This window comes from Haliotis rubra, unplaced genomic scaffold (assembly GCF_003918875.1).
Source record: "Haliotis rubra isolate DU_JTF1 unplaced genomic scaffold, ASM391887v1 Scf210, whole genome shotgun sequence".
Taxonomy (NCBI): Eukaryota; Metazoa; Mollusca; class Gastropoda; order Lepetellida; family Haliotidae; genus Haliotis; species Haliotis rubra.
Genome location: NW_025766115.1, coordinates 1,087,733 through 1,106,145, shown reverse-complemented (window position 1 = coordinate 1,106,145; position 18,413 = coordinate 1,087,733). Strand labels below are relative to the sequence as shown.

Sequence of the window (18,413 nt, the reverse complement as noted above, 5' to 3'; positions counted from 1 at the left end):
TTGACTACCTGTGGTGCTGAAGGTGAGGTGAGGTGAGGTGAAATTGGGTTTTACGTCGTGCTTGAGAATATTTCGCTTATATGACGACGTGCATGCGTGTGTATGTGTATGTGCGGCTGCTTGTACTAGCCCAGACTGAAGCTGGTTTTATCGTGCTAGCCCACTGAGATACCATGCCGCAGTGAAACATGAATACCCCACTCAGACACATTATACTGACTCCGAGCTGACCAGTCCTTGTTGTACCCATTAATACCGAGCGCCAGGCAGGGACCAACAAGTACCATATTTTAACGTCTTTTGGTTTGACGCGGTCGGGGATCGAACCCGCGACCTTCCGCTCTCCGGGCGGACGCTCTAACCACTACACCGCGGAGGCGGTCTGGTGCTGAAGGAATGAAGGTAGAGACAAAAAACGGCTTATTGAAGTATTTGGTTTGTCCTGAGCGCTGGGATGTAACAGGTCATATCTCGGGATTTTCTCACCATTGTCTGAGTTTGGTGAGAGAGAGAAGATACCTGTGTTATAGGTAAGATTTATCGAGGGCGACAGCGCGTTACCCGTATTTCTCACCAACAGAGCCAATTCTCTTGATTCTTACGATAAGGCCGAATAGTCATATAGATAACTGTGTGTATGAATAGATCAAACTATTCTTGTTTCATTATCCCCCAGGGACTCTATCCACAAAGCGTTCGTAGCACTACGTCATTCGTAGGCCAATGGTATAGTATTGCGTTAAGAACGCTTTGTGGATCGGGGCCCAGGCGTCTAAGACGCTGGCACAATCTCCAAATTCCATAGTGTGTTTTACAGAGGGGTGCAGTGAATTCACTCCATTGAGGAATCATTTCAGCTTATCAATTCCCGAATAACATGGCATGAAAATATCATCTAAGTGTCAGTTGTATCCTTAGCCCGGCCTTTGGTCTGAACTACGATTTGTTTTCAACATTAGCAAATTCAGATACAATGCATGCATACTCCACATGCTTGTCACGCATATTTGTAGGTAATGATTCTCATTGAACTCAAAATTGGTACAAAGGAGAACCAATTTCAACAATATACCAGACTAGATGGAGATATTTTCCAGGCTTGTTTCGTCTTATTGCCGAAGCTACTGCTACTAAACCTGAGTATACATTGGGGCAACTTCCGTAGTAACCAATGTAATCTCTTGGTTGTTAGGTAGACTACTTTATCAAAAGTGTGGATGAAGTTGGTGGTTTCCTCATTATTGCTGTCATATTTAGGAAATAAAGTTCGCTCTACCCCAATGTGTTTTGTAATAAAGTATAGTTTTTCCCAGAACTATTATAATTAAGCACGAGGACGGTAGTCCGTGTGCTTTGATGTTATAATAGTTCAGGGAAAAACTATACTTTATTACAAAACACATTGGGGTAGAGCGAACTTTACAAACTTTCTAAGATGCTAAATTTAATACTTTCTAAGGATTATTACGATTAATTTAAGGCAGAAAACAAACGACGGTGTCGGTGACCTAAATTAAGAATCCTCGCACAGGGCTAACTGGCACGCTGTTCTATTGATGTGTCTGACCCCCTATGTTAAGACGAACGTTACCAGAAAAAAAGAAATGACAACAGTTTATTACAAAACACATTGGGGTAGAGCGAACTTTACATCTTTTCTAAGATGCTAAATTTAATACTTTCTAAGGATAATTACGATTAATTTAAGGCAGAAAACAAACGACGGTGTCGGTGACCTAAATTAAGAATCCTCGCACAGGGCTAACTGGCGCGCTGTTCTATTGATGTGTCTGCCACCCTACGTTAAGACGAACGTTACCAGACAAAAAAGAAATGATAACAGTTTTTGATGACGGTTTACGTTCGGATTAAATATCGTCTCTGAATTATTTTAATTACATCTGTCATCTGTCAAACCATATGGGGCAATATGAACGTCGCATTTCTACTACCAACGTAAGTTTAGATCAGTACATCCAGATGAAGCTGAGTAGTCAAGCGACATTCCACGATTGCATTGTGGGAATGTAAACATTGCGAACGTTTTCGTGTCGCTGAAAACTTGTGAGTCGAATTGACACATTTTAACCGTCGTAAAACATAAACGTAATGTTTCCACCAGTGATGTTAGCTGCGTGAAGCAACTGCATACCAAGAAACGGTATGCAACGGAGTAGTTTACTGTAGGAGGCCGTACGAGGCGATGACAACTGACATGCATTGTGACGTAATGTAAAAATACATCGATTACGAGGATAACGGGATAACGTCATTCAATTGTTACGTCATCAAAAAACTATACCTTTATTGTCTGATAATGTATTTTTTTTCGATTGTTCTAACCGCTAGGCATCTTAGAATTAGGAACAGATTGGCGTAATTGTCCATTAAGAAATGCACTGATTTTTTTCAACGGGGATATATATTCTTGCAGATAATGGCTGAGATGATGTCCCGGACTCTATGGAAGACCACCCCAGGGCCTGCAAGTACCTGTAATAACGAAATTACAAAGATTGAAAAATGCAACACGTGTCTAAACTGCCTTCAATAAATCTTGGGCGGTGGGGTACTCGGGTGGTTAAAGCGTCATGCCGAAGGCTCGGGTTTCATTCCCCACAGGGGTACAATGTGGGAAGCCCATTTCTGGTGTCCCATGCCGTGGTATTGTGGAATATTACTAAAAGCGGCGTAAAACCCAACTCACTCACTATATAACCTTGGTGTCATATCGAGTCAAAGGTTGGGCCACACATCAGGATCATGCCTTATAGGAGAATAAATTACTGCTTACAAGGGGTGATACATTTACTTCTGGTAACAACAGGTAACCATTCTTGGGTTATGTATTTACTTCTGTTTACAAGTGATGATAGAATTACTTCTGTTTACTTGTGATGATATAATTACTTCTGTTTACTTGTGATGATATAATTACTTCTGTTTACTTGTGATGATATAATTACTTCTGTTTACTTGTGATGATATAATTACTTCTGTTTACTTGTGATGATATAATCACTTCTGTTTACTTGTGATGATATAATTACTTCTGTTTACTTGTGATGATATAATTACTTCTGTTTACTAGTGATGATATAATTACTTCTGTTTACTGGCGTAACAGAGGTTAAGTACTGTTTACAAAGGGTGATTATTCATGAAGATTCATCAAGTAATGCTTGACAACGACATTAGAATCTATGTCGAAACGTCGCCTATACAGAATAAAGAAGTTGTATATCCATAGAAATAGTCCTCATTCTTCATCTACCCAACTTCTAGAATGCCAATCAAAGAAGTGATTATGCATGTCTGGTTAAACCAGGCAACATATTATCTGGTGTGTTAGAATTTTGCTCCTCACAAGAGATGGAAAATTTACTTCTTCTTAAAATGGGTCATACATCTGTTTCTGTTTCCCGGGCATGATACGTCTTTTTCTGTTTACAAAGGTGACGAATTTATAATATACGATATCTATTCTGGCAGCAGATAGGGACACAATTACTTTTAGTTACAAGATATTAGTCAAACTTTTTTTCTGTTTTCACAGATTTATGTTCTAAAATTATATGGTTAATCAATAATTTAACTCTTATTAGGTGATATATTTACCTTATTTTAATTTTCTATCTAGGAATACATTTAAGCAGTATTTTTATCTATCTCGGAGATTGTGAAATACACAATGCCATATTAGAATGTGGTCAAATGCAACATATGTTATATTTGGGATTACACCTTCTTTGTAAAGTACAGATTCTAGTACTTTTGGGGTTGAGTCCCATCCGGGATTCGAACCCACACCCTCAGAGTCAGGCAAAGTGTAACCCCTTGCTTCAAGAATAGATATCACAATTTTTGTGCTGGCGATTAGGTGCCTGACTCTGTGGGTGTGGGTTCGAATCCCGGATTGGACTCAACCCCAAAAGAACTAGAATCTGTACTTTACAAAGAAAGTGTAATCCCAAATATAACATATGTTGTATCTAGGAGATTATTTTGCTCAAAACAATTTCTATATGAGTGCGACGAATTTAACCAATTCTACTCTCTTTTTAGGTACCTCTAGTTCATAGGAATGTGTTTGTGGGCTTGATACATGACTTAACTGAGGGTGCCAGTTACCTCTACCTCCCAGTTGAGGCCCGGGGTGGTCCGCAGCACAGTAGAAATCATCATGACAGCGGCACTCTCGCACCATCACAGGATACTGACCCCAGGACGGCAACCCGGAATACATCCGGCATTCTGAGGAAATATAACTATAACTCATAAAACATGCTATAGATGCCTATGGGAATTTACTGGAAGGATTACGGTATTTTGAGTACATTGAACTGAGGGGCAAAAGAGAGTGCATACACACTGAAGTTGACATTGACGCCATTACATGGACACTTTTATTTAAACTTACATAAGGAAACTTACTTACGGTGGCATGTGAGTATATGGACAAAAAAGTAAAAGTATATTTGCTACACCTAGAGGTCTAGTAAAAGTATATTTACTCATAACTATAAATGCTCCTGAAGTATTTTTTACCGGTTTTAAGATTTGTTTATTTGAGGATTTTACATCTATGATACTAGAAAATAACTAAAACAATTCTAAATGTACAAGATCATGCCCAAACAGATTATCATGGAATCCCAGAAGGGACATTGTCGCATTGTCGCCCTCACAAAAACAAGCAAAATATGTCAAAACTAACCAAAGCGCGACAATGCCACAATCCGACAAAGCGACATTTTGACCATTTGTCGCGTTGTCGATTTTTTTCATTCATCCAAAGCGACAATGCGACAACGCGACAATGTCTCTCCTAGGATTCCCTAGATTATGGATAAACACTGATTAAATTACTGATCATATGAACAAAACTGCTTCAAAATATTTTCCAAAGATTATGAGATCTGTATTATTTTCCTTTGCACACATAACAGCTCCCCTCGCGAACTTCATCTTCTTCATCAGTTGCATCCGCCATGCAGTTTCTTGGAGATTTGTGCATACATTATGTAGAATGACACAGACAGTGATGATGATACTGACAAAATCAACATCAACATCCAGAGGCTTTATTAGACATCCACAACATCATTTCAAACAACCAAATGTATTGCCAGTGGTCATTTGTGTGAGACTTAGTCGAAAGCTGAGGCGCTTCTGTGCCTCTGAAAGGTTGACATTATGCATATGCATATATAGAAGTCTGATTTTAACATTAACGACTGATGGTACTCTGGTGAACATTGAGGTGACGTGTGGAGGCAGTTTGAAACTCCCCAGCCTCCAGACGTCCAAATGGCAATGTTTCGATTTACAGCAGTGGATCGTGGCATAACGATATTCTTCCACTAGCTAAAAAATGTCAATGACCGCCTAAAAGCACAACGGCCTTATATAGGCAATGACCCTGCTTTATATGCTAGGGCTACACTATGTTCCCGGCGGCCACGGCAGCCCCGTTTTATCGTGAAACTGAGACAAAACGGGATGGACGTGAGACAACGTGGAGGGCGTGGATGCCGTGGATGATTTTTAAACTGTTCAAAAAATTGCCACGGCAGTCACGGTACTAATGAGAAACCTAATTGGCTGTAGTAAAATGGGGGAACGCAACAAAACGTGACAGCATGTAATAGACCGTAACAAAACTTGTAGACGGTCCGTAGTGGGTCTGTAGTGGGACGGGAGACATGTGTATTCCCAAGCATCCCACGGTCCTTTCAGGTTTTGTCACGCTCGGACACGTTGTATGGCGTTTTGTCACGGTTGTTTCACCCTTTCTGTCCGCTGTTTTCCCGGTTCTCACGGCAAGCTTGGTTGTATGGTAGCCGATTCGTCCCGTTCTATCACAACGCATCCAGGCGTGTGACGGTTTACAGGGCCGGCGAGATACGGTACGTTGCCTTCTCTGGCATTCCTTCTCTGCAGCTGATACTTGCCTTCTTGCTGACGCAAGGACTCGATGTATGCCCCCAGCAAACATACAAACACAAAATCTTCTTCATCTTGTGGATTCATGCTGCTCTTGTCTCTCAGGATGCAATGGCTGCTATTGCTTGGGAGGCCTTATTTTTATACCGTGGACACAAATGTGCTCCAAAGCTGGCTGGCGTCCACGTTTCATACGTAGAAAGTCTTGACAGAACGCGCAAAACGTGTCAAAACCTTGATCAAAACGTGAGAAACGTGAGGGAATCCATCAGTACGCGACAGGCCGGGAGGACATGTAATGGCATCTGTAGTGGACTGCGTGTCGGTAGTGTCCGTAGTGCGCCTTTGAACTTCCGGGACTCAGCACCCCTTTTCTCCCAACGACCCATCACAGATACCTTCCGAGTTGAACCTAAGTAAAAGTTACTTTAAAAAAACTATTCCAAGGGTTCAGGTGAAAGTGCCTACCTTCTCCTTCAGTCTTCAGGGGAGTGCAGGACCCCTGGGACCGGCCGGTGTTCCCCTTGCAGCACATATCCCGGGGACAGTGACGACCCAGCCTACACGGCATGTCCTCAGCAACCACGTGTAGCACCAACACCTGGAGCACAGACCACGTGCTGCTAAAGACTATTACGTTTGTGGCCTAACTTTACATCACCTGACTATTGCTTTGATTACAGATGTTATTTGATCAACAAGACTCAGGTCTGTAGACAATCTCATGGTGTTGTTTAATTGTTTAAATAAACAGAATGTAAACAATCATCTGCTGTAGTAGTGTATTAACACGTGATATTAAGTGTCCTGTTGTGATTGTTGTAAACATAAAGTCTTTGAACGGCATTTAAAAGTGATACACATACAGTTTTGAAAATTTATGGCGGTGATGTAGCCTAGTGGTCAAAGCGTTCGTTCCTAACGACGATGATCCGGGTTCGATTCTCCACATGGATACAATGTGCGAAGCACATTTGTGATGTTGCTGGAATATTGCTAAAAGCGGCGTAAAATCATACTCGCTCACTTTTCTTTTGGGAACAAATGTTCCACCCGAGATATATTTAATACAGTGCAATAATGTATATATTTATATAACTCATGCACAACCTAATGGTTGTCACTCCAATTAAATGAAGGGGTGTGCATGATTATAGTATGACTCTCTGTACGCACGACGTTTCGGAGTATATTTTACTTATATGATGTCAAAATAATTATGTTATTTTGGCGTCTATTGGTTTGTCTTTCTGCGCTGGATTTTTTAGAGTCTGAATATACTAACGTACAAAAGAAAGTATACAGTTTCATGGTGTCTAAAATGAAACAAGAAGTGGCTATTCGACGCTGATGTGTTTCATAACGCATGGTTTCATAGTTGTGTTTCGGCGACTTCTTTCAACAAAGTAACGCTTTGATAACGTGTGCAATTATAGTATGACCAGAAATTATTGAGAATTTTAGAAATATGTTTAATTAGATTTCTAGTATAAACAACCTCGACCAGCTATCAAGTGCTTAGTTTCATTCAAGAGAGACAACTCCGTTAATCCTTTTTCATTAGTTTGTAAAGAGTTATCCCCCCTTTGTTTACTTGCTAGCAGACGACATTTTCAGTGATCCTCAGTATGGATGATTTAGAGAAGAGGAAGTTGATGTTAGAGTATTATAACAAGGACATCAGATCAGCTAAAGTGATTTCAAGTAGAACAGGCATCCCGTTGTCCACTGTTTATCGTGTTTTGAAAAATATTGCAAATGGATATGGCGTTGAGCACCAGGGAGGCGCAGGTAGGCCCAGAAAATTGACTGTCGGTGACAGGAGGCGGCTTGGTATTCTTGTTTCTTAAAACAAACGAAGGAGTTAAGAAAACTTAAGGCTGGATATGATTGATAGAGGAACTGTGGCTGTCTGTAAGGAGACAATTAGAACAGAGCTGCATGCAATGGGTTGGCAGAAAAGTCGAGGAATTCCTTCACCGATCATGAAACCTGAACAAAATTAGCGAAGGTTGAACTGGTGCCTACAGCATAAAAATTTTAACTGGGACAATGTGATTTTCTCAGATGAAAGTTCTGTGTGGCTGTTTCCTAATACAATGAAATTCTGGACCAAACAAACTGCAAAAATCTTTGTATCAGCGCCCAAAGTACAGTCCGAAATTTAACGTGTGGGGTGGCATATCTGTGTTAGGGGCAACGCCCCTCTGTGTATTTGAAGGGAATATGAACAGTGAGCGGTACACAGATATTATCGAGGGACATTTACTTCCATCTGCTCACGTGTTCTATGGAAATATTTGGATTTTCCAGCAGGACCACGGCCCAAAAGATCGTTCAAAGCATTCACAGGCCTGGTTTCGGACCCAAAATATGACATTATTAGATTGGCCAAGCTATAGCCCTGATCTAAATCCAATAGAAAATGTTTGGGGACTTATGAAGGAAAGTGTCAATAAGTAAAATCTGTCAAATATTGCTGAAATGAAAGAAGAGGTGGTCCGATATTGGGACAGCATGGACCACGACTTTCTAACTTCTTTGATCAGTAGTATGCCCCGCAGCATTGAAGCCTGCATTGCTGCCCATGGTGACTTGACAAAATACTAACTGTTCACCTGTCTTTGAATCTGGAGTTGTGTTCTGCTAATATTCACATTTAATACGTGAGTAATGAGTGAAAAAATAATTGTTTTTTACAATCTTTAAATTCTCAATAATTTCTGGTTGTACTGTATTTAGTCACGTCCAATATTCAAATGTGTATGTTTGTTTGCCCGGCAGTGTATTGTAGACAAGCAAATACGGAAAGGGAATCATGTTATTGTGTAATTGATATATTACTGGAGAGACGAGAGTATTACGGTGAACACGATTTATATTAACAATGTGGTGTAATATGGCCAGATTTTGTCATTTCAGAAGATATCGATCTTCTACGCTTTATTTGTGTCCAACACAGTCTAACTTTGTGTCAAATGAGTATTAGATATACGGGTTGTTTATCATATATGAGACCTTGGATTGTCTTATCAAGCTGTAGTGACATGTGATTAGTGACATGTATTCGGCTTAAAGTCTCTCGCTACTTCACAGCTGTCTGTTTGTCTGTGGCTGCCTGTATCTGGCGGACTGTCTGCGTGTCTCTGTCTGTGGTTGTCAGTATCTGGCGGACTGTCTGCGTGTCTCTGTCTGTGGCTGCCTGTATCTCGCGGACTGTCTGCGTGTCTCTGTCTGTGGTTGTCAGTATCTGGCGGACTGTCTGCGTGTCTCTGTCTGTATCTGTGGTTGTCGTGACTGTCTGGCGGTTCTCTGTCTGTGGTTGTCTGTATCTGGCGGACTGTCTGACTGTCTCTGTCTGTGGTTGTCTGTTTATCTGGCTCTGTCTGCGTGTCTCTGTCTGTGGTTGTCTGTATCTGGCGGACTGTCTGCGTGTCTCTGTCTGTGGTTGTCTGTATCTGGCGGACTGTCTGCGTGTCTCTGTCTGTGGTTGTCTGTATCTGGCGGACTGTCTGCGTGTCTCTGTCTGTGGCTGTCTGTATCTGGCGGACTGTCTGCTGCCTGTATCTGGCGGACTGTCTGTGTTTGTCTGTGACTGTGTCTGTAACTGGCGGTCTGTCTGTTTGGCTCTGTTTGTCTGTCTGTGGTTGTCTGTTTTTGGCGGACTGTCTGCGTGTCTCTGTCTGTGGTTGTCAGTATCTGGCGGACTGTCTGCGTGTCTCTGTCTGTGGTTGTTTTCAGTATCTTGCGGACTGTCTGCGTGTCTCTGTCTGTGGTTGTCTGTCTGTATCTGGCGGACTGTCTGCGGTTGTCTGTATCTGGCGGACTGTCTGCGTGTCTCTGTCTGTGGTTGTCTGTAACTGGCGGGCTGTCTGTTCGGCTCTGTCTGTGGCTGCCTGTATCTTGCAGACTGTCTGTTTGGCTCTGTCTGTGTGTGGCTGTCTGTATCTGGCGGACTGTCTGTTTGGCTCTGTCTGTGTGTGGCTGTCTGTATCTGGCGGACTGTCTGTTTGGCTCTGTCTGTGTGTGGCTGCCTGTATCTGGCGGACTGTCTGTTTGGCTCTGTCTGTGTGTGGCTGTCTGTATCTGTCGGACTGTCTGTTTGGCTCTGTCTATGTGTGGCTGTCTGTATCTGGTTCTCTCTATATTTCAGTCTGTCTGTCTCCGCATTTCCATGTTCCTTCAGTCTTGTACACAACTAGTAGACAAAGTAACTTCTTTGAGTGGCATTTCTAGAAGTTGGAGACTCAGATAAGGACAAACTTTATGGATGAACAACTTCTCTATTCAGGTGATGCGACGTTTCGATACAGATTCTTGTATCGTTGTCAAGCAGGTATGGTTGCATCTGTATCGAAATGTCGAATCACCTGAATAAAGAAGTTGTTCAACCATAAAGTGTGTGTTTATCCAGTAAACAAAGAACCATGAACTATTGATGAATGCATCATGACAACACACTACTTACTGAAATGGTGATCAAACACAAGGACTTCATCTTTGTCGCGTGTGTGTTGACAGGAGTGTGCGGGTCGTGTGCAGCAAGCGATATGAAGCTTATGTTATCTATATATTCATGTGATAACATTCATAACTGCCAGCATAACTCCTGATGGCGCACCTATTTACTGTCAAACATGAGCCTTTGGTTGGGATTTACAACATATATTATTGAGGGGCAAACGCAGATTTTTGGCTGTTTATAAATCTTACTGTTAATTGTTGTTACATTTACGCAAAACACCTATGTCATTCTGGACCTGTCGGCCTTCTCAACATATTTTCAGTGCGTGCATTTGGCTATTATCGATGTTGGCTAGCACGTGGAACATTTCTCCATTGTTGATATGACGTCACAAACTGATAGCGTTATATTATCTGAACAACATCTTGTCTTCAGCTAGGTCTCTCCGTCAATTCTCATTGAACTCAAAATTGTTACAAAGGAGAACCAATTTCAACATTATAGCAGACTAGATGGAGATATTTTCCAGGCTTGTATCGTCTTATTGCCGAAGCTACTGCAATTAAATCCGTACATATACATTGAGGTGACATTGAAGTAACCAAAATGATTTCTTGTGGATGACGTCTGTGATTTCTTTATTATAGCCGTCATATTTAGGAACAGATTGGGGCATTAGTCCAATAAGAAATGCACTGATATTTTCGGTGTGAACATTTATTCTTGCAGACAATGGCTGAGATGAAGTTCAGCATGGCGATGTCCCGGACTCTATGGAAGGCCGCCCCAGGGCCTGCAAGTACCTGTAATAACGAAATTACAAGGATTGAAAAATGCAACACGTATCTAAACTGCCTTCAGTACAATCATAGGCGGTAAGGTACTCTGATGGTTACAGTGTTCGTTAGTCACACCGGAGGCCCAGGTTCGATTCCCCACTGCGGTACCGGCACAATGTGTGAAGCCCATTTCTGGTGTCCCCGCCGTGATATTGGTGGAATATTGCTAATAGCGGTGTAAAACCCCACTCATTCCCTGAATACAATGCTGGTACCATATCCAGTCACATGTTGGGCCACACACATCATCAACATTTTCAGGGTCTTGTAGGAGTCAGGGAACGAAGTATCTACTGCTTACAAGCAGTGATGCATTAACTTTTGGTAACAAGACGTGACCATTCTTGATCTGGTTACAAGGGATGACCCAGTTACACTTCTCGTTAGAAGTGATCCATTCACTTCTGCCTACAAAGGCTTATGTATTGACTTCTGCTTACAGGTGATGATATAATTGCTTCTGCTTACTGAGGTGATATAATTACTTCTGCTTGCTAGTTATGGCATAATTACTTCTGCTTACCAGTTATGATATAATTACTTCTGCTTACAGTGATGATATAATTACTTCTGCTTACAAGTGATGATATAATTACTTCTGCTTACTAGTGATGATATAATTACTTCTGCTTACTAGTGATGATATAATTACTTCTGCTTACAAGTGATGATATAATTACTTCTGCTTACTAGTGATGATATAATTACTTCTGCTTACTAGTGATGATATAATTACTTCTGCTTACTAGTGATGATATAATTACTTCTGCTTACTAGTGATGATATAATTACTTCTGCTTACTTTGGATGATATAATTACTTCTGCTTACTAGTGATGATATAATTACTTCTGCTTACTAGGATGATATAATTACTTCTGCTTACTAGTGATGATATAATTACTTCTGCTTACTAGTGATGATATAATTGCTTCTGCTTACTAGTGATGATATAATTACTTCTGCTTACTGGGGTGATATAATTGCTTCTTCTTACTAGGGATGATATAATTACTTCTGCTTACTAGTTAATTGCTCCTGCCACTAGTGATGATATAATTGCTTCTGCTTAGTAGTGATGGTATAATTACTTCCTGCTTACTAATGATGATATAATTACTTCTGCTTACTAGTGATGATATAATTACTTCTGCTTACTAGTGATGATATAATTACTTCTGCTTACTAGTGATGATATAATTACTTCCACTTACTTGTGATGATGTAATTACTTCTGCTTACTAGTGATGATATAATTACTTATAATGGGGGTGATATAATTATTTCTACTTACAAGTGATGGGTATAATTACTTCTGCTAACTAGTGATGACATAATAACTTCTGCTTACTAGTGATGATCTAATTGCTTCTGCTTACTAGTGATGATGTAATTGCTTTGTTGATACTTGACTAGTAATTGCTTCTTCTGCTTACTAGTGATGATATAATTATTTCTGCTTACTAGTGATGATATAATTACCTTCTGCTTACAAGTGATGATATAATTGCTTCTGCTTACTAGTGATGATATAATTGCTTCTGGCTTACTAGGGATGATATAATTACTTCTGCTTACTAGTGATGATATATTACCTCTTGCTTCTGCTTACTCATGATGATATAATTAGCTTACTAGGGATGATATAATTTATGGGTTATATAATTGCTTCTGCTTACTAGGGATGATATAATTACTTCTGCTTACTAGGGATGATATAATTACTTCTGCTTACTAGTGATGATATAATTTCTGCTTACTAAGGATGATATAATTGTCTGCTTACTTACTAGGGATGATATAATTACTTCTGCTTACTAGGGATGATATAATTACTTCTGTTTACTAGGGTTATATTTGCTTCTGCTTACTAGTGACGATATAATTGTTTCTAGTTACAAGGGGTTAGGTTCGCTTAAGAAAGGGTGATTGTTCATGTCTGGTTAAAAGAGGCATTATATTATTTTGGGTGATAGAATTTTGCTTACAGGAGATGATATATTTACTGCTTCTTTCAACGGGTAGTACATTTATTTCAGTTTCCCGGGAATAATACGCCTTTTGCTGTTTACAAAGGTGACAAATTTACAATATGCGACATCTATTCTTGTAGCAGGGGGTCACACATTTACTTTTAGTTACAAGATATCAGTCAAACTGTATTTCTATTTTCACAGCTTTATTACCTCGGGGACGATTTATGTTCTATGATTATGTGGTTAATCAATAATTGAACTCTATCTAGGTGATAAATTTACATAACTATCGAGGAATATGTTTAATCAGAGGGGATATGTGTGTTTATCTTGGAGATTTTTTTACAAATTTTTTTTATTCTATATGAATGAAATAATTTTACCAATTTTACTATCCTATGAGTACCTCTAGTTCTTAATGTTGTGGTCGTGGGCTTGATGCTCGTACTTAACTTAACAGAGGGAGACAGGTACCTGTATTTCTATGGTGAGGCCATGGGAGGTCCGACCCACAGTAGAAATCATCATGACAGAGGCACTCACTCACCATCCCAGGATGCTGACCCCAGGACGGTAACCCGGAATACATCCGGCATTCTGAGGAAATATAGGCATAACGTGCGATAGATGAATTTAGGAGTTTACTGGAAAGATTACGGTATTTGGAGACCATTGAACTGAGGGACAAAAATATACATGTATATATACATTGAAGTGTTGAAGTCTAAGTTGATTGGATCATATGTTAGTCAATTACCAACATTATATCTCCACAACTTTACTGGTGCTTATTTGGGGCGGTGGGGTAGCCTAGTGGTTAAAGCGTTCGCTCGTCACGCCGAAAACCCGGGTTCGATTCCCCACATGGGTACAATGTGTGAAGCCCATTTCTGGTGTCCCCGCCGTGATATTGCTGGAATACTGCTAAAAGCGGCGTAAAACTAAACTCATTCACTCACTCACTGGTGCTCATTTCGACATACTTGTTTAAACATAATTATGATTTCAATTATAACTGAGGCACAAAAGAAATCGAACAAACACCTCAAAGCTGATTTGATCATATGTTTGATCTTCAATCAGCAATGCTTTCACCCCACAAGGACTTTTACCGGCGCTTAGTCAAAACGCAAAGAATATTTTGACATAATTTTTCAAACATAATTATGATTTAAATTATAACTGAGGGGTACAACTGCCTAACTGACACAACATTACAAACATATCATGTGGATGCAAGTTCATTTCTTAACCCAGTCTTTACTATGCCGATTTCGAATTCCACAACTTAAGCAGCCAAGGATTGCTTGTCGCAAGAATGAGTGGTGAGTTTAAGGCATGACTAACTTTAACAACAGTTCTTTCAAATTTCAGTTCCACAATAATGCAAACTAATTACTTTCCCCCTCAGTTTAGGTTTTCCAGATTGCGAGAATCAAAGTATATTTCTGGATGGTTCATACGCCGTTAACAAAAGATATATATATATATATATATATATGTCTCGAATACATGGATAAGTCGAATTTATTACTTGGTCCCCAGCGATTCGACTCATCGGGATTTGACTGTATTCAAATGAATTTACGTTTCATGTGCAATAAACTAGATTTATATCGTTACAGCTTGTTCAGTTTGACCTGATCAAGTGAATACTAATGTATTGCGTGACCGTGTCACACTTGGTTGGGTCTATTATTGTGAAGGGGTGCATCTTTGTCAGTTGATTGTCAACATGTCCGAACAGCCGAGACAAGGTCGCCGTTTGACATCACAGTGTCGAGAAATCGTCATCAATGTCCTAACTTTCTTTAAAAAAGAAGCTACAGGTGGTTTAATGTTTCCGATTCGGGCTTTTAGGCAGCGAGCAGCAGCAGCAACTGGTGTTTCCAGTGCAACCCTGGGCCGAATAGAACAAGAAAGGAAAAAGCTCCCTATTTAATGAAGTTAACTCGACCTGCCGTTTGTACCATTTGACGACCCAGCCTACACGGCATGTCCTCAGCAACCACGTGTAGCACCAACACCTGGAGCACAGACCACGTGCTGCTAAAACTGTTACGTTTGTGGCCTAACTTTACATCACCTGACTATTGCTTTGATTACAGATGTTATTTGATCAACAAAACTCAGGTCTGTAGACAATCTCATGGTGCTGTCTAATTGTTTAAATCAACAGAATGTAACCAATCATCTTCTATAATAGTGTATTAACAAATGATATTAAGTGTCGTGTTGTTATTGTTGTAAACATAAAGTCTTTGAACGGCATTTAGAAGTGATACACATACAGTTTTTGAAAATTTATGGCGGTGAGCCAGCCTAGTGGTTAAGCGTTCGCTCGTCACGTCGAAGACCCGGGTTCGATTCCCCACATGGATACAATGTGCGAAGCCCATTTGTGATGTTGCTGGAATATTGCTAAAGGCGGCGTAAAATCATACTCGTTCAAATGTTCCACCCGAGAGACAATACAGTACGGGTATATATTTATATTAACTCACTCTCTGTACGCACGACGTTTCGGAGTCTATTCTTACGTATATGATGTCAAAAATAATTCTGTTATTTTGGCTTCTATTGGTTTGTCTTTCTGCGCTGGATTTTTAGAGTCTGAATATACTGACGTACAAAAAGAAAGTATACAGTTTCATGGTGTCTAAAACGAAACAAGAAGTGGCTATTCGACACTGATGTGTTTCATAACGCATGGTTTCATAGTTGTGTTTCGGCGACTGCTTTCAGCGTAGTAACGCTTTGATAAAGTTTGTAATTATTTAGTCAAGTCCAATATTCAAATGTGTATGTTTGTTTGCCCGGCAGTGTATCGTAAACCAGCAAATACGGAAAGGGAATCATGTTATTGTGTAATTGATATAGTACTGGAGAGACGAGAGCATTACGGTGAACACGATTCATATTAACCATGTGGTGTCATATGGCCAGATTTTGTCATTTCAGAAGATATCGATCATCTACGCTTTATTTGTATCCAACACAGTCTAACTTTGTGCCAAATGAATATTAGATAAGCGGGTTGTTTATCATATATGGGACCTTGAATTGTCTTATCAAACTCTGATCACTGTCTGTCAGGCTGGCGGACTGTCTGTTTAGCTCTGTTTGCCTGTCTGTGGCTGCCTGTATCTGGCGGGTTGTCTGTTTGGCTCTGTCTGTGGCTGCCTGTTTCTGGCGGACTGTCTGTTTGGCTGTCTGTGGTTGTCTGTATCTGGCGGACTGTCTGTTTGGGTCTGTTTGTCTGTCTGTGGTTGTCTGTATCTGGCGGGTTGTCTGTTTGGCTCTGTCTGTGGCTGCCTGTTTCTGGCGGACTGTCTGTTTGACTGTCTGTGGCTGCCTGTATCTGGCGGGCTGTCTGTTTGGCTCTGTTTGGCTGTCTGTGGCCGTCTGTATCTGGCGGGCTGTCTGTTTGGCCCTGTCTGTCTGTCTGTCTGTGGCTGCCTGTTTCTGGCGGACTGTCTGTTTGGCTGTCTGTGGTTGTCTGTATCTAGCGAGCTGTCTGTTTGGCTCTGTTTGGCTGTCTGTGGTTGTCTGTATCTGGCGGCTGTCTGCTCTGTTTGGCTGTCTCTGTATCTGGCAGGCTGTCTGTTTGGCTCTGTTTGGCTGTCTGTGGCTGCCTGTATCTAGCGAGCTGTCTGTTTGGCTCTGTTTGGCTGTCTGTGGTTGTCTGTATCTAGCTGTTTGGCTGCTGTCTGTTGGCTCTGTTTGGCTGTCTGTGGCTGCCTGTATCTAGCAGGCTGTCTGTTTCAGCTATTTGGCCGTCTGTGGTTGTCTGTATCTGGCGGGCTGTCTGTTTGGCTCTGTTTGGCTGTCTGTGGTTGTCTGTATCTAGCGAGCTGTCTGTTTGGCTGTCTGTTTGGCTGTCTGTGGTCTGTATCTGTATCTAGCGAGCTGTCTGTTTGGCGAGCTGTCTGTTTGGCTCTGTTTGGCTGTCTGTGGCTGCCTGTATCTAGCGAGCTGTCTGTTTGGCTCTGTTTGGCTGTCTGTGGCTGTCTGTATCTAGCGAGCTGTCTGTTTGGCTCTATTTGGCTGTCTGTGGCTGCCTGTATCTGGCGGCTGTCTGTTTGGCTCTGTTTGGCTGTCTGTGGTTGTCTGTATCTAGCGAGCTGTCTGTTTGGCTCTATTTGGCTGTCTGTGGCTGCCTGTATCTAGCGAGCTGTTTGTTTGGCTCTATTTGGCTGTCTGTGGTTGTCTGTATCTGGCGGGCTGTCTGTTTGGCTCTGTTTGGCTGTCTGTGGTTGTCTGTATCTAGCGAGCTGTCTGTTTGGCTCTGTTTGGCTGTCTGTGGTTGTCTGTATCTAGCGAGCTGTCTGTTTGGCTCTGTTTGGCTGTACTGTATCTCCAGCGAGCCTGTTTGGCTCTGTTTGGCTGTCTGTGGTTGTCTGTATCTGGCGAGCTGTCTGTTTGGCTCTATTTGGCTGTCTGTGGTTGTCTGTATCTGGCGGGCTGTCTGTTTGGCTCTGTTTGACTGTCTGTGGTTTTCTGTATCTGGACCTCTCTATATTTCAGTCTGTCTCTCTCCGCATTACCATGTTCCTTCAGTCCTGTACACAACCAGTAGACAAAGTAACTTCTTTGAGTGGCATTTCTAGAAGTTGGAGACTCAGATAAGGACAAACTTTATGGTTGAACAACTTCTCTATTCAGGTGATGCGACGTTTCAATACAGATTCTTGTATCGTTGTCAAGCAGGTATGGTTGCATCTGTATCGAAATGTCGAATCACCTGAATAAAGAACTTGTTCAACCATAAAGTGTGTGTTTATCCAGTAAACAAAGAATCATGAACTATTGATGAATGCATCATGACAACACATTACTTACTGAAATGGTGATCAAACACAAGGACTTCATCTTTGTCGCGTGTGTGTTGACAGGAGTGTGCGGGTCGTGTGCAGCAAGCGATATGAAGCTTATGTTATCTATACATGTATATTCATGTGATAACTTTCATAACTGCCAGCATAACTTCTGATGGCGCACCTATTTACGGTCAAACATGAGCCTTTGGTTGGGATTTACAACATATATTATTGAGGGGCAAACGCAGATTTTGTGCTGTTTATAAATCTTACTGTTAATTGCTGTTACATTTACGCCAAAACACCTATGTCATTCTGGACCTGTCGGCCTTCTCAACATATTTTCAGTGCGTGCATTTGGCTATTAT

The 18,413-nt window shown here is 41.1% G+C and overlaps 1 protein-coding gene and 1 long non-coding RNA gene across 2 annotated transcripts; both read right to left on the bottom strand.

The window, feature by feature from the left end:
* Window positions 1-2,275: 2,275 nt before the first annotated feature.
* LOC124276589 lies at window positions 2,276-10,496 on the bottom strand. Its single transcript, XM_046712237.1, has 4 exons — window positions 10,415-10,496; window positions 6,415-6,547; window positions 4,132-4,254; window positions 2,276-2,493 (listed from the first exon to the last, which is right to left on the bottom strand). The coding sequence occupies exons 1-4, from the start codon at window positions 10,442-10,444 to the stop codon at window positions 2,462-2,464; spliced, it is 318 nt and encodes a 105-aa protein (XP_046568193.1). The 5' UTR covers window positions 10,445-10,496; the 3' UTR covers window positions 2,276-2,461.
* Window positions 10,497-11,032: 536 nt separating this feature from the next.
* LOC124276588 lies at window positions 11,033-13,809 on the bottom strand. Its single transcript, XR_006898577.1, has 2 exons — window positions 13,700-13,809; window positions 11,033-11,214 (listed from the first exon to the last, which is right to left on the bottom strand). It is a non-coding gene; the product is annotated as an uncharacterized LOC124276588 (long non-coding RNA).
* Window positions 13,810-18,413: the final 4,604 nt, after the last annotated feature.

What these genes read in the sequence shown, in the direction of transcription:
- LOC124276589 (XM_046712237.1), bottom strand. Translation starts at nt 10,444, where the DNA reads ATGAAGTCCTTGTGTTTGATCACCATTTCA. An exon ending in CCTGAAGACTGAAGGAGAAG is followed by an intron (nt 4,255 to 6,414) that starts GTAGGCACTTTC and finishes ATATTTCCTCAG; the next exon opens with AATGCCGGATGTATTCCGGG. An exon ending in GCCTCAACTGGGAGGTAGAG is followed by an intron (nt 2,494 to 4,131) that starts GTAACTGGCACC and finishes TCGTTATTACAG; the next exon opens with GTACTTGCAGGCCCTGGGGT.